Raw genomic sequence first — 12,948 nt, forward strand, 5'->3', positions numbered from 1 at the left:
TTTGTTTTTGATTATTGGTTTTTCATTTTTGTTCTTTTATGTGGTTTTTATCTTTTACTATTTTTTTTTTCGTGAGAGGAGGGAAATCACAGAAACAGACTACCACATGCACCCCAAGCAGGACCCACCAGTAAGCCCACTAGGGAGTGATGCTCTGTCCATTTGGGGCCATTGCTTCATTGCTCAGCAATTGAGCCATTTTTTAGCACCTAACAGAGAGGCCACAGAGCTATCTTCAGCACCCGAGGTCAACTCACTCAAACCAATGGAGCCATAGCTGTGGGAGGAGAAGGAAGAGAGAGAGATAAAGAGAGAAGAGGAAGGGAGAGGAGTGGAGAAGCAGATGATCACTTCTCCTGTGTGTCCTGACTAGGAATTGAATCCAGGACATCCACAGAACAGGTCAATGCTCTACCACTGAACCAACAGGACAGGACTCTTTTAATATTTATTATTTAAATTTTTCCTATTATTTTTATAGTATTTCTCATTTATTTTTTTTCTTATTTTTTTGTAGTACTTTTTGGTTTGATTTTTTAAAAATATCATTCTCAAATGCCATCAAGAAAGAAGGAAATGAATATCATGGCTACACAAGAAAGAGACATAGCTCAGAAAGAAAGTAAAATATCTCCAGAAAGCAATTTCAATCATATCAAAACCTTGCTGTTAAATGATAGAGAATTCAAAATTGAAGTACTGAAAATACTCAACAAGATGCAAGAAACACTGATAGGCAATTTAATGAATCCAAAAAACAAATTAATGAACAAAATGAGTACTTCCTTAAGAAGACTGAAACTGGCCCTGGCCGGTTGGCTCAGCGGTAGAGCGTCGGCCTAGCGTGTGGAGGACCTGGGTTCGATTCCTGGCCAGGGCACATGGGAGAGGCGCCCATTTGCTTCTCTACCCCTCCGCCGCGCTTTCCTCTCTGTCTCTCTCTTCCCCTCCCGCAGCCAAGGCTCCATTGGAGCAAAGATGGCCCGGGCGCTGGGGATGGCTCTGTGGCCTCTGCCTCAGGCGCTGGAGTGGCTCTGGTCGCAACATGGCGACGCCCAGGATGGGCAAAGCATCGACCCCTGGTGGGCAGAGCATCGCCCCTGGTGGGCGTGCCGGGTGGATCCCGGTCGGGCGCATGCGGGAGTCTGTCTGACTGTCTCTCCCTGTTTCCAGCTTCAGAAAAATGAAAAAAAAAAAAAAAATGAAAAGAGGACCTCAACAGACACTTCTCCCAAGAAGATATACAAATGACTAACATATATATAAAAAGATGCTCATCTTCACTAGCTATTAGAGAAATGCACATCAAAACTACAATGAGATACCACCTCAGCCCTACAAGATTGGCTGTTATCAATAAGACAGGCAACAAATGTTGAAAGGGCTGTAGAGAAAAAGGAACTGCTAATAGGAATGTAAACTGGTACAATCATTATGGAAAAATTATGGTGGTTCTTCAAAAAAGTAAATAGAATTACCATATGACCCAGCAATGCCTCTACTGGGTATCTACCTTAAAAAGTCAAAAACATTGGTACACAAAGACACATGCACCCCCATGTTCATCGTAGCATTATTTGTGGTGACCAAGATATAGAAACAGAGTGTCCCTTGATAGAGGATTGGATAAAGAAGATGTGGTACATATATACAATGGAATGCTACTCAACCATAAGAAATGACATATTGCCATTTACAACAGCATGGATGGACCTTGAGAATGTTATACTGAGTGAAATAAGTAAATTTATAAAAGCTAAAAATTTTATTATTTCAAACATAGGTGGTATAAAAATGAGACTTATGAACATGGATAAAAATGAAGTGGTTACCAGTGGGAGAGGCTTTGAGGTAGGCAGGAGGGGAGTAAAGAGGGACAGATATATGGTAAGGGAAAATGGTTTGACTTTGGGTGATGGGTACACAATATAATCCACAGTTCAAATACTATGAAAATGTTTACCTGAAACCTATGTACTCTTATTGACCAATGTCACCACAGTATATTTAATTTTCTAAATAAAATTATTTAAAAATTTTTTTAATTAATTAAATCCTTAGTATAGCATTTTTCAACTGTCAGTCTACGGACTGGTCCACCAGAAATTTTGTGCCAGTCCACAAAAGAGTTAACCACCTTCATGTTGAATGAAGATTATAGACCCAATGAACTTAGTTAAATTCACTTATGCTTAGGGTGACTTTTGTCTTAGGGGTTCCAAAAATAATTATCTTATTGTCACTGGTCCTCAAGTGTAAAAAGTTTGAAAAGGGCCCTGGCCGGTTGGCTCAGTGGTAGAGCGTCGGCCTGGCATGCAGGAGTCCCGGGTTCGATTCCTGGCCAGGGCACACAGAAGAAGCGCCCATCTGCTTCTTCACACCTCCCCCTCTCGTTCCTCTCTGTCTCTCTCTTCCCCTCCCGCAGCCGAGGCTCCATTAGAGCAAAGATGGCCCGGGCGCTGGGGATGGCTCTGTGGCCTCTGCCTCAGGCGCTAGAATGGCTCTGGATGCAACAGAGCAACGCCCCAGAGGGGCAGAACATCGCCCCCTGGTGGGCATGCTGGGTGGATCCCGGTCGGGTGCATGTGGGAGTCTGTCTGCCTGCCTCCCCGTTTCCAGCTTTGGAAAAATGAAAAAAAAAACAACAAAAAAAAGTTTGAAAAGCACTGCTTAGTACATGAAAAGAATATCATGACCAAGTGAGTGTTTTCTCAAGAGTTTAAATCTGATTTAATATTTAAAAATCAATCAATGGCCTGACCAGGTGGTGGCACAGTGGATAGAGCATTGGACTGGGATGTGGAGGACCCAAGTTCTAAAACCTGAGGTTGCCAGCTTGAGCACGGGTTTATTTGGCTTGAGCGTGGGCTCACCAGCTTGAGCACAAGATAACTGGCTTGAGCGTGGGCTCACCAGCTTGAGCACGAGATCACTGGCTTGAGCGTGGGATCATAGACATGACCCCATGGTCACTGGCTCAAGCCCTAAGGCCACCGCTGGCTTGAAGCCCAAGGTTGCTGGCTTCAGCAAGGGGACACACAGTCTGCTATAGCTGCTGGTCAAGGTGCATATGAGAAAGCAATCAATGAACAACTAAGGTGCTGCAACAAAGAATTGATGCTACTCATTTCTCTCCCTTCCTGTCTGTCCCTATCTGTACCTCTCTCTGACTCTCTCCCTTGTCTCTGTCATATAAATAAATAAATAAATAAATAAATAAATAAATAAATAAATAAATAAATAAATGTAATTCACCACATCAACCATTAAAGAAGAAAACCACATGATCATATTATTTCAGGAAGAAAAAACATTTGACAATACTCAATATCTACTGATGATTTATAAAAAAAAAAAAGAAACTAGTAGCAAACTAGGTCTACAAAGAATCTTTCTCAGCCCTATAAAGATCATCTAGCTATAAAAATTTTACAGCTAACATTATACCTAATGATGAAGGATTGCATACTTTTCCCTAAGATTAAGAGCTAAACAAGATTGCCTGCTCTCATTATTTCTGTTTAATATTGTACTAGAAGTTCTAGTCAATGCAAAAAGGCATAAACTTGTGATTCCTGGCCAGGGCACACAGGAGAAGCACCCATGTGCTTCTCCACCCCTCCCCCTCTCCTTCCTCTCTGTCTTTCTCTTCCCCTTCCACAGCCAAGGCTCCATTGAAGCAAAAGTTGGCCCAGGCACTTAGGATGGCTCCATGCCTCAGGTGCTAGAATGGCTCTGGTTGCAACAGAGTAACACCCCAGATGGGCAGAGCATTGCCCCCTAGTAGGCATGGCGGGTGATCCCGGTCGGGCGCATGTGGGAGTCCGTCTGACTGCCTCCCCATTTCCAACTTCAGAAAATACAAAAAAAAAAAGGCATGAACTTGAAAAGAAATAAAATGATCCGTATTTTCAGAAAACATGCTTGCCTACATTTAAAACTCCTAAGAAATCTATAAAATAACTACTACAACTAATGTGAAAATTAAGCAAGTTCATAAAAAACAAAGTCAATATTCAAAAAACAATCATATTTCTATAATAGCAATAAATGCTTATAAATTGAATAATTTTAATGCCATTTGTAGTGGCTCCTCCCAGAAAAATATTAAGACATAAATCTATCAAACATAGGCAAGATCTATATGTTAACAACTATAAAATACTGACGAAAGAAATCAAAGAAGACCTAAACAAAGAGACATAGCATGTTCATGAACTGGAGATTCAACAGAAGATATTAATTCCCCACAAACGAATCAATAGATTTCATGGAATTCCAATCAAAATTTCAGCAGAATTTTATGTAGAAATAGGCAAGCTGATTCTGAAATTTATATGAAAAGGCGAAGGAATTTTGAAAGAGAAGAACAAAGTTGAGAGATTACCACTACTTGATTTTAAAAGATGTTACAAAGATATAGTAAACAAAATATCTGGAATTAGTGGAAGGATGGATATGTAGGTGAATAAAATAGAACAAAATTTTCACAATAGAACCACACAAATATAGCCAATTGATTTTTAACACAAAGGATATTCAATTGGGATAACATCTGTCAACAAATGGTATTAGAACAATTGGACATACAAAAAAGTTAAACTTGATCTATAATTCACACCATACACAAAAATCATTTATTATTCACTGAATGTTTATGTCCCTCCAAAATTATTATGTTGAAACCCTAACCTCCAATGTAAGGGTATTAGAAAGTAGGGAATTAAGGAGACAATAACATTTATATGAAGTCCTGAGAGTTGGTATCTAATCCCATAACTAGATCCAAAAGTAAAATTATAAAGCTTTTAGAAGAAAACATAGGAGAAAAATCTCCCTGACCTTGGGATGTGCAAAGAGTTCTTAGTTATAACTTCAAAAGCAAAGTCTATATAAGAAAAAAACAATAAATTTAACTGCATTAAAATGAAAACTTTTGCTCTGAAAAAGGTATCATTAAAAGAATGAAACATCAAGGCACAAACTGTAGAAAAATATTTTAAAATCACATATCCAATAACAGATCTGTATCCAGAATATACAAAGAATTCTCAAAACTCAACAATAAGAAAATAAACATTCCCCCTGCTAAAAGAAGTGGGCAAAAAATTTGAAAAGGCACTTTACCAAATAAGAAGTGCATATGGCAGATAAGCTCCTAAAATAAAATTATTACAATTAGTCATTAAAGAAATGCAAATTAAAATGACAATGAATACTATTACACACTTATCAGAAGGACAAGGACTTAGAGCACCTGGAACTCTCCTACATTGCTGATGGTAATGCAAAAAGATATAGTCCTTCTGAAGAACAGTGAGGCAGACACTAACAAAGTCCAGTATTCCCAAGTCTAGGTATTTAACCTAGACTAATAAAAACCTACATTCACACATACATATACAGGAATATTTATCACAGCTTTATTCATAATTACCAGAAGTTGAAAATAAATACTACTTAGCAATAAAAAGGAATGAATTTTTGATACATACAACAACATAGATGAATCTCAATGACATTATATTGAGTGAAATAAACTAGTCTCAAAAGGTTATGTACTTCATGGTTCCATTTACATGACATTCTGGAAAAGGCAAATACATAGGATGGAAAACAGACCAGTGGTAACTTGGAGTTAGAAGTGAAGAAAACAGCTTGACTACAAAGAGGTAGCTGGAGGTGATTTTTTTGGTGCAATGTAACTGTTCTATACTCTTTATACAACTCTATACATATGTTAATATCCATAGAATTATACATCAAAAAGTGTATGTAAACTTTTTAAATAATAAATTAATACAAAATTTTAAAAAACATCAACAGAAGAGAATTTATTGGGTGGGAAGATTGTAAAGCTTAGAGGTAAATGTCTGCTATAATTTACTGATTGATTTGCCAGAAATTGGCTTATATAAAAAATAAAAGGTATAACTACCTTGTCACAAATGAAATTTTCTTAAATATTTTTGATAGAGCTCTCTAAAACTATGGTTACTAGGTGTTTTTTTAATTTAATCTTAGCAGTCAAAGTGCTGCTGTCTAATTGCTTACAATTACACCATTTTTGTTCCCCATGAAATCCTTGTTATAATACCTTGCCTAATTCCTTTGCAAGAGACTAACAACCTTTTTATTGACAATACATCATACCTAAAGGCAATCCAAACCAGTCAAAATGCATTAGGTTCATCCACAGAGAAGTGCATTAACCCCTGAAGTATATGCAAATCACTGAGGAAAGTGGGGAGTGGTCCCGGGATAAGGAAATTTCTGTCCACACTCTCTATCACACACTCTTTTTTATTAGCTCTTCCTCGGGGGAGGAAGAGTTGCTAATCTGATTGCTCAGTCTGGAATTCTTTGGGTTGAACATGGCACTGAAAAGACTTTTGATTCGTTAGCCTATCCTTTCTATCCCTGCATAGGCCAAGAAATACCCTAACATGCTCTTGTATACCTCTTCACTTCCAAAACCAATGTCCAGTGGTCATTCTCCTTTTTTCACTTTGACTTTTCCATAAATGGCTAAAAATGTCTCGATATTCTCCACAAAACCAACTGTTGGTTTTGCACAGGATGGATAGTCTAGACATCTTCTCCTAGAACTTTTTGTTCCTCCCAAATGAAAGCTTTTGTATAGCCACAGACTAAGTAACCTGCATCAGTTTAGTACTATGCACAGGAGCCAAACTATTTTTCTCTATTGGCTGTGTCATCTGCTTTAACTTGGCTGTGGTGATATGTCTCTAAATCTTATCACATTGCTCCAGAAAAAAATATTCCATCTTCAGTTTGAAGAGGAAGGAAGGAGGAGGAGTGGATAAAAGACTAAGAAAAAGTGAGCAAGGGGCCTTATTTTGGTCTTTTTACCTCAACCATGGGCCCAGCTTAGTTTATTTAACCAGTATTTTAGAATATATCATACTTATAAAGAATTCAATATATTTACACTTTATTCCTCAGTGAATGGTTATTAATTTTGTTAATTTTCCTTTAGAGGAAAGAAGACATGAATGATAGGTTTCCGGTAACTGAATTTTTAAATGATTAGTATTCATGGCCCTTCATAATTAAGGGTTTTAAAAATCTGTGTGCACAAAATGAAAATACAAATCACAAAGTTTATGAATGGTATAAGAAAGGAATAAAGAATAGGATTGAATTGTCTGTCCTGTGTAAACTGAGAAACCACTCACAGACCCTGCCCAACTTCAGCACTGTCACTTACAATCTGTAAACTAATGAAATAAGAGAATGTAAGAATATATTATAACATATGATAAGAGCGAATCCTAGCTAAATATAAACTCCCATTCCATCTCTCCCTCATTCCATTGTACATCTGGACTGAAACTTGCTCCATAAATCTCTGTCACTTTTCACCTTTGCCTTTAATATAAGCAAAAAGACAGCAGAACCATTCAAAGGTTGGTCAATCTTCCAAGGCAAGGCCAGAACTAGATCTCTTATTTCCCTATGCTAGAATTTAAAAAGCTACAGTGGGTTTTAAAGGGCACAGTACCCACTGACCTGATTTTTACAATCAGCTCATTGTTAATTTTTTTTATTCATCTTGGATTATCAAACACATTTTTTAAATTTTGGAGTGACCATAACATTCCTCTGTTCCCTCCCTTCCTGAACATTTGGCTGGCTGGGAGGCAGAGGTGAGGGGTATTTCCCTTGACTAGTATAAAACATCTGGATCCCCAGATTATGGAGAATTAGAAGAGCAACAGTTCTAGAAATGAGGTTGTAATTCGGAAAAGCTAGCAGAGTTCAAAATCAATTCATTGTTATCATTTTCTTTCAGAATAAGATCACTATGAGTTAGAAGACATATGATTAGTTGATAAGAAGATAAACCGACATATTTCTAGCACCCTGTTCCTATTGGCCCTGAATGCTTATAATTTTTTCAAAAGAAATTGAATAATAAAAAAAGTGACTCAAAATGTGTTTCACATATCTTACCCTGGTTAATTTATGCCATCTCTGACAATTATGAATAACTTCTACTTTCATCTCAAGGGGGTGGGGGATGCTAAGAAAAGATTTAGAAGAAAAATAGATAAGCAAAGCCTTATCCAAATAGTGGGCTTCTTAAGCCAAATCAGTCAACACCAGAAATTCACCACTGCTCTTTACACAATCCTTCACCCACAATAATACTTTTAGAAAATACTGTATTAACAGCACCCAACAACCCTAACTCTGGACAACATCAGCCATCCCCCACATTGGGAATGAAAGGACACTTCCCCTTGATTACCTCTGACTTTAAACCAAAAAGCAGCTTTTTCCATGGAATTGATGAGGCTTTCCCCCACCCCCCAGAAATAGGCTCTAAGGTACAGGAAAAAGAGAATCTGAGGTCAGAAAACTCCAGCTGAGGCTGTCAGAAGTATCTAGAATCAGCCTCCCTGGGGGTAGTAAAATAAGGATGATATTGTTTACCTCAGAGGGTAATTTAAAGAATAAATAAGGGCAAGAAAATGTTTTATAAGTGTTAAGTAATTAATATCCACAATAAAGAGCTTTTGGTTCCCAACTTCACAGATCCTATTTTGATTGACTGTCCTTCACTATGCAGAACAATTTCTTCCCTTGAATTACCTGGGATGGGAGCAGGGGGCAGAAGGACGTACTGGCTTTCTCAGAGCACTCAGTCCTCAGAGTCACACCCTCTGCTGAGTGTCAAAACTGACAGAAAATCATACCTGCCTCCCCAGCTAGCAACCTAATTTGTGGAGGACGGAGGGCAACTTCCTCTGCTCAAGTTTTCTTAAGTGAATTTTTTGAAGCCCAGACTCAATTCTTCCCTTTAAAAAATACCTTTCCTCCCCAGCTATGGGAGGTCCATAGCCACATCAAATGCAAACCAAGAGTGCTAGGTTCCTCTACTCTTTCCCCTACTCCCTTTTATCCTCAGCAATCTTTAATGAAAGCCGGGATTGGAATTGGGGGGTGGGGGGGTGGAAAGACTTTGTATCTACCCCTAGATACAACTTCGTGTGTTAACAATGACCACGTTTTCCCAGCTGTTTCCTAACTCCACCTGACCTCACCTGAAACACACATCCATGTCTTCGTACACACACGCACACGCTGGTAAGGCAGTCAAACGCAGACAAATCTGACTTCCCCAACTTGTAGCCACAGATAGCAGCAAAGAGAACAAAGTCTCTCACCGCCAGCTCCAAAAAGACACTGTGCAACCTCAGGCAGCGCCGCAGGAGCAGTCTCGGTGCTGCAGCCTTCGGCCGGCCAGTTTCAGGTCTAATTCCTTAAGGAGTATCGCTGGCCTGACCTTCGTCCCACTCCCCTGGGGTTTCACTTACTTCTCTCTTCTGGAGGTCAGGAGGAACCGGGTCACTTTGTCACTTCTGTAGAGGAGGAAGGGGCAATGAAGGAGATTCTCACCGAAGTAGCCCAAAGCCCACTACTCTTTGCCCCGTGTTCCCCACCCTCCTGGCCCACGAAGGCGGCTGGGGAAGGTGCCAGTTTTCGAGGTGCCTGAACTCGGATGGGATGTGGAGGAGCTAAGCCGAGGAGCAGTAGCGGCGGGACGGTGGCTGGAGATTGTTAGAGGACACATGGGGCAGGACTGGGGAGAGGGGCGAAGACTCCACACAGGGTAACTCTCCCGCGCCTTACAGACTGTACTCCAAAATGCGTAGATGAACCATAAGGTGGAGGCCTTTCCTCCCCACCCTCTCTCTTCTCTTTCCCGCTACCCCGCTTGGACACCTGGTGAGAAAACAAGTGCAGGTGTACCTGGAGCGAATACCATGATTTCCTCCAGCCGCTACGCCCCTAGGTAAAGAGAGACAGACAGACAGACGGAGTGCGGGAGTAAGGCCAGGACTTGGAGGGGTCCGGTGCAGGTACGCGCGCAGGGCGCGGGCCGGCCTCGGGCCGGGGCGGTCAGCACCTCGGACAGCTCCCCGCTGCGCGGAGTCGGGCGCCGCAGCTCCAGCCAATGCGGCGCGCTCAGCCTCCACAATGCACTGCTCTGCCGGCGGCCACCGCGGCGGCGGGAGGAGGAGACGGAATCCCGGCTCAGTTCATCCCTTTTGCCTCTGCCCGCTCAGCGTACATAGCTGTTTAGAGAGCAAAGCACTGCTACCGCTTCCATGGGAAAAGGAAGGACGGAAGAGGAAAAGAGAAAAAGGTAATTGCCCTGCTTCCCGGCAGGGGGACAGCTAATTGCTTCTAATTACCTCCTGTCGCTAGTCCCCATGGATATTGAGCTGACATTTAGAATGGGTTTGGCCCCCCTTTTTAAAGCAAGAAGCTTTACTCATGAGGCTGACTCTGAGTACTCCGAGTTGGGCTGGTTCTGAACAGAAGGGTGGGACTTCCAAGTTAATCAGTCCTCCGGGTCCAGGACTCCTCCCTCGCCCAAGTCCCCAGTCTTGTGCTAACGTCAGAAAGACAGCGGGAGGGAAGGTCAGGGTGACTACAGAAGCATGGGAAGGGAACCGCTATCAGAGGCCTCTTCCAGGCAGCCAATCCGGGTCAGACAGCTCCTAAGCTTGGAAACCCTCAAGGTCATTACTTTAGAGAAAGCAGGGCCCAGAGCGGAGATGCGAGACTTCGGTGAGGCTGGCCTCCTTCACTGATAAACTCACAGACTCGATTAAAGGATGAGCCAGAAGAGTCCTTTTCAAGTGTGAGAACAGCCCTGAAACCCATTAAGAAACATTACTGCTTACCCTGCCTTTACTGAGTTGAAAACTGTGCCCCCCATATATACACCCAGTTCTACTCTGAGATAGTGGGACATGCCTCACACTCATTTCATGCTTCTAACCCACTGCTCATTTTAAAGCACTAATTCCCCCCAAGAAATGCTTTCGCAGTGTGAACAGCTCACAATAGATACTACCCAGCTTGAAACAAGTCCATCTGGCTTACAACCATAGAGCTAAAGTGCACAAGGACCCTCCAGACTCAAAGTAGATGCCAGTTGCTTTGAGTTTATCCTCTATCTTTGCAGTTGAAGGGAGTATAAGAACTGAAGATGATCAGGGTCATTAGCAGTGTTTTATGGAGTCTTTTCACTTGCCTTCTTCCTGGAAAAAATATAGATAAGTCTAAAAATACAGTATTTCTTAATAATTTGGTTGGTGGCTATACACTCTTTTGGAAAATATAAAGCATTCACATAGCCTTATTAGCACTGGTTTTGTTCAAAGCTATCTGAAAGATTGGAAATGCAAAGAGTTTTACATCTCTTGAGCTACAGTTTGCAGGGAGGCATATGGACAGCCTCAACATAACACAATCAGTACTGCTCTTAGCACCTGGCTCGACACAGACTTGAACAGATGGGACCTGCTGCAACAGCAACAAAATGCAAGTCAGCTGATGAGCAGGATGAAGTGTGGGCATAACAGGATGCAGTCCTCTCATTTCCCCAAGTTACTACTCCAAAAGCCAGGGACCAGTGATGCTTCATTCTGTCTTACTTGCTTTACCACCGTGAGAAACACTATTTGAAATAATCTTTGAATAAATGAAAGACTGCTTTCTTTTAACACACTCAATAGGGCTCTCCTCTACAATGTTTATTTTGTAATTAATATCCTCATGCATAAATCATCACTCATGATTCAGTTCAAGGAAAAGCAATAGAGTGTAGGGAAAGAAAAAAGACTTAAAAATAAGTCAGATTCAAGTATAACTTTTTCACCATATACTAGTTGTGTGATCTTGGATAAATTATTTCACTGCCTCATCTGCAATATAAGGATTAATGTACCTCCAAGGTCTATTATTGGGATTAAATGTGATATTGGATTAATGGATTAATTAAGAGAGAGCAACCTCAATTAAACTTATTCTAGGAGACTACTGACACCCAGGGGATAGATGACACCCTATAGAAATATGTTAGATCAGTACTTCTCAAATGTTAATGTCTATGTGAATCCCATGGAGATCTTGTTAAAATGCAGATTATGATTCAGTAGAGCAGATTCTGTATCTCTAACAAACTCCCAGGTAATGTCCATGCTGCTGGTGCTGCTGGTCAAAAGATGATATTTTGAGCATAAGTTATTAGATGTATCAGCATTTAAAAAGAAATAAATTACTGACATTAACTCCAACCTCAGAGCACATCTTTCTAACTGGTACATAATGAAGGAACCCAGATGGATTCCCATAGGCTTCCAAGCTAGACAGAAGCCAAAAAAGTAGTAGGAAGCCCTGGATAGTTGGCTCTGTGGTAGAGCATCAGCCCAGCGTATGGATGCCCTGGGTTTGATTCCTGGTCAGGGCACACAGGAGAAGTGCCCATCTGCTTTTCCACCCTTCCCCCTCTCCTTTCTCTCTCTATCTCTCTTCTTCTCCCACAGCCAAGGCTCCACTGGAGCAAAATTGGCCTGGGCACTGAGGATGGCTCCATGGCCTCTGCCTCAGGTGCTAGAATGGCTCTGATTGCCCGGATGGGCAGAGCATCGCCCCCTAGTGGGCATGCTGGGTGGATCCCAGTTGGGCACATGCGGGAGTCTGTCTTTCTGCCTCCCTGGTTCTCACTTCAGGAAAATATTCAATACAAAAAATTTTAAAAAATTAAAAAGAAGAAGTAGTAGGGAAAAAATGCCTAAAAATGGTTCCAGAGCTCATTGATTTGCCTGTTCTGACAATAGGAGGTAACATAATCAACAAAAACCAACAGGTCAAGGACAAAAGAGAAAATTCTCTGTCAGGCCCATCCTCACCTATTTTCTGACCTTCTTTCTTCCATCATCTCTTCATTTTCTCTACCCAACACACCACTGCTACCCAGCCAAAGGACAATTGACTCCCAATTCAATTTTGCTTATTTATATTTTAGTAAGAGCAATTACTCTTATTCCCAATATAACCAAGATACTTTAATTATTTTTTATTTACACTTATTTTATCAGTACATTTTATATTCAACAATACTAT

The 12,948-nt window shown here is 40.9% G+C and overlaps 1 protein-coding gene across 2 annotated transcripts in view; it reads right to left on the bottom strand.

The window, feature by feature from the left end:
- The window catches only part of AKAIN1 (A-kinase anchor inhibitor 1), a 47,394-nt gene extending 37,458 nt beyond the window's left edge, over positions 1 to 9,936 (bottom strand). The window contains exons 1-2 of one of the 2 annotated variants that reach the window (XR_010747411.1): positions 9,781 to 9,936; positions 9,345 to 9,389 (exon numbers count right to left, since the gene is read on the bottom strand). Coding sequence is in view for 1 of the 2 variants with exons in the window: in XM_066353298.1 (XP_066209395.1) it covers positions 9,781 to 9,796 (16 nt within the window). In the remaining variant the exon portion in view is untranslated. The remainder of the gene's footprint in view (positions 1 to 9,344; positions 9,390 to 9,780) is intronic. The other variant, XM_066353298.1, reaches the window with a different exon arrangement.
- Positions 9,937 to 12,948: the final 3,012 nt, after the last annotated feature.

This window comes from Saccopteryx leptura, chromosome 11 (assembly GCF_036850995.1).
Source record: "Saccopteryx leptura isolate mSacLep1 chromosome 11, mSacLep1_pri_phased_curated, whole genome shotgun sequence".
NCBI lineage: Eukaryota > Metazoa > Chordata > Mammalia > Chiroptera > Emballonuridae > Saccopteryx > Saccopteryx leptura.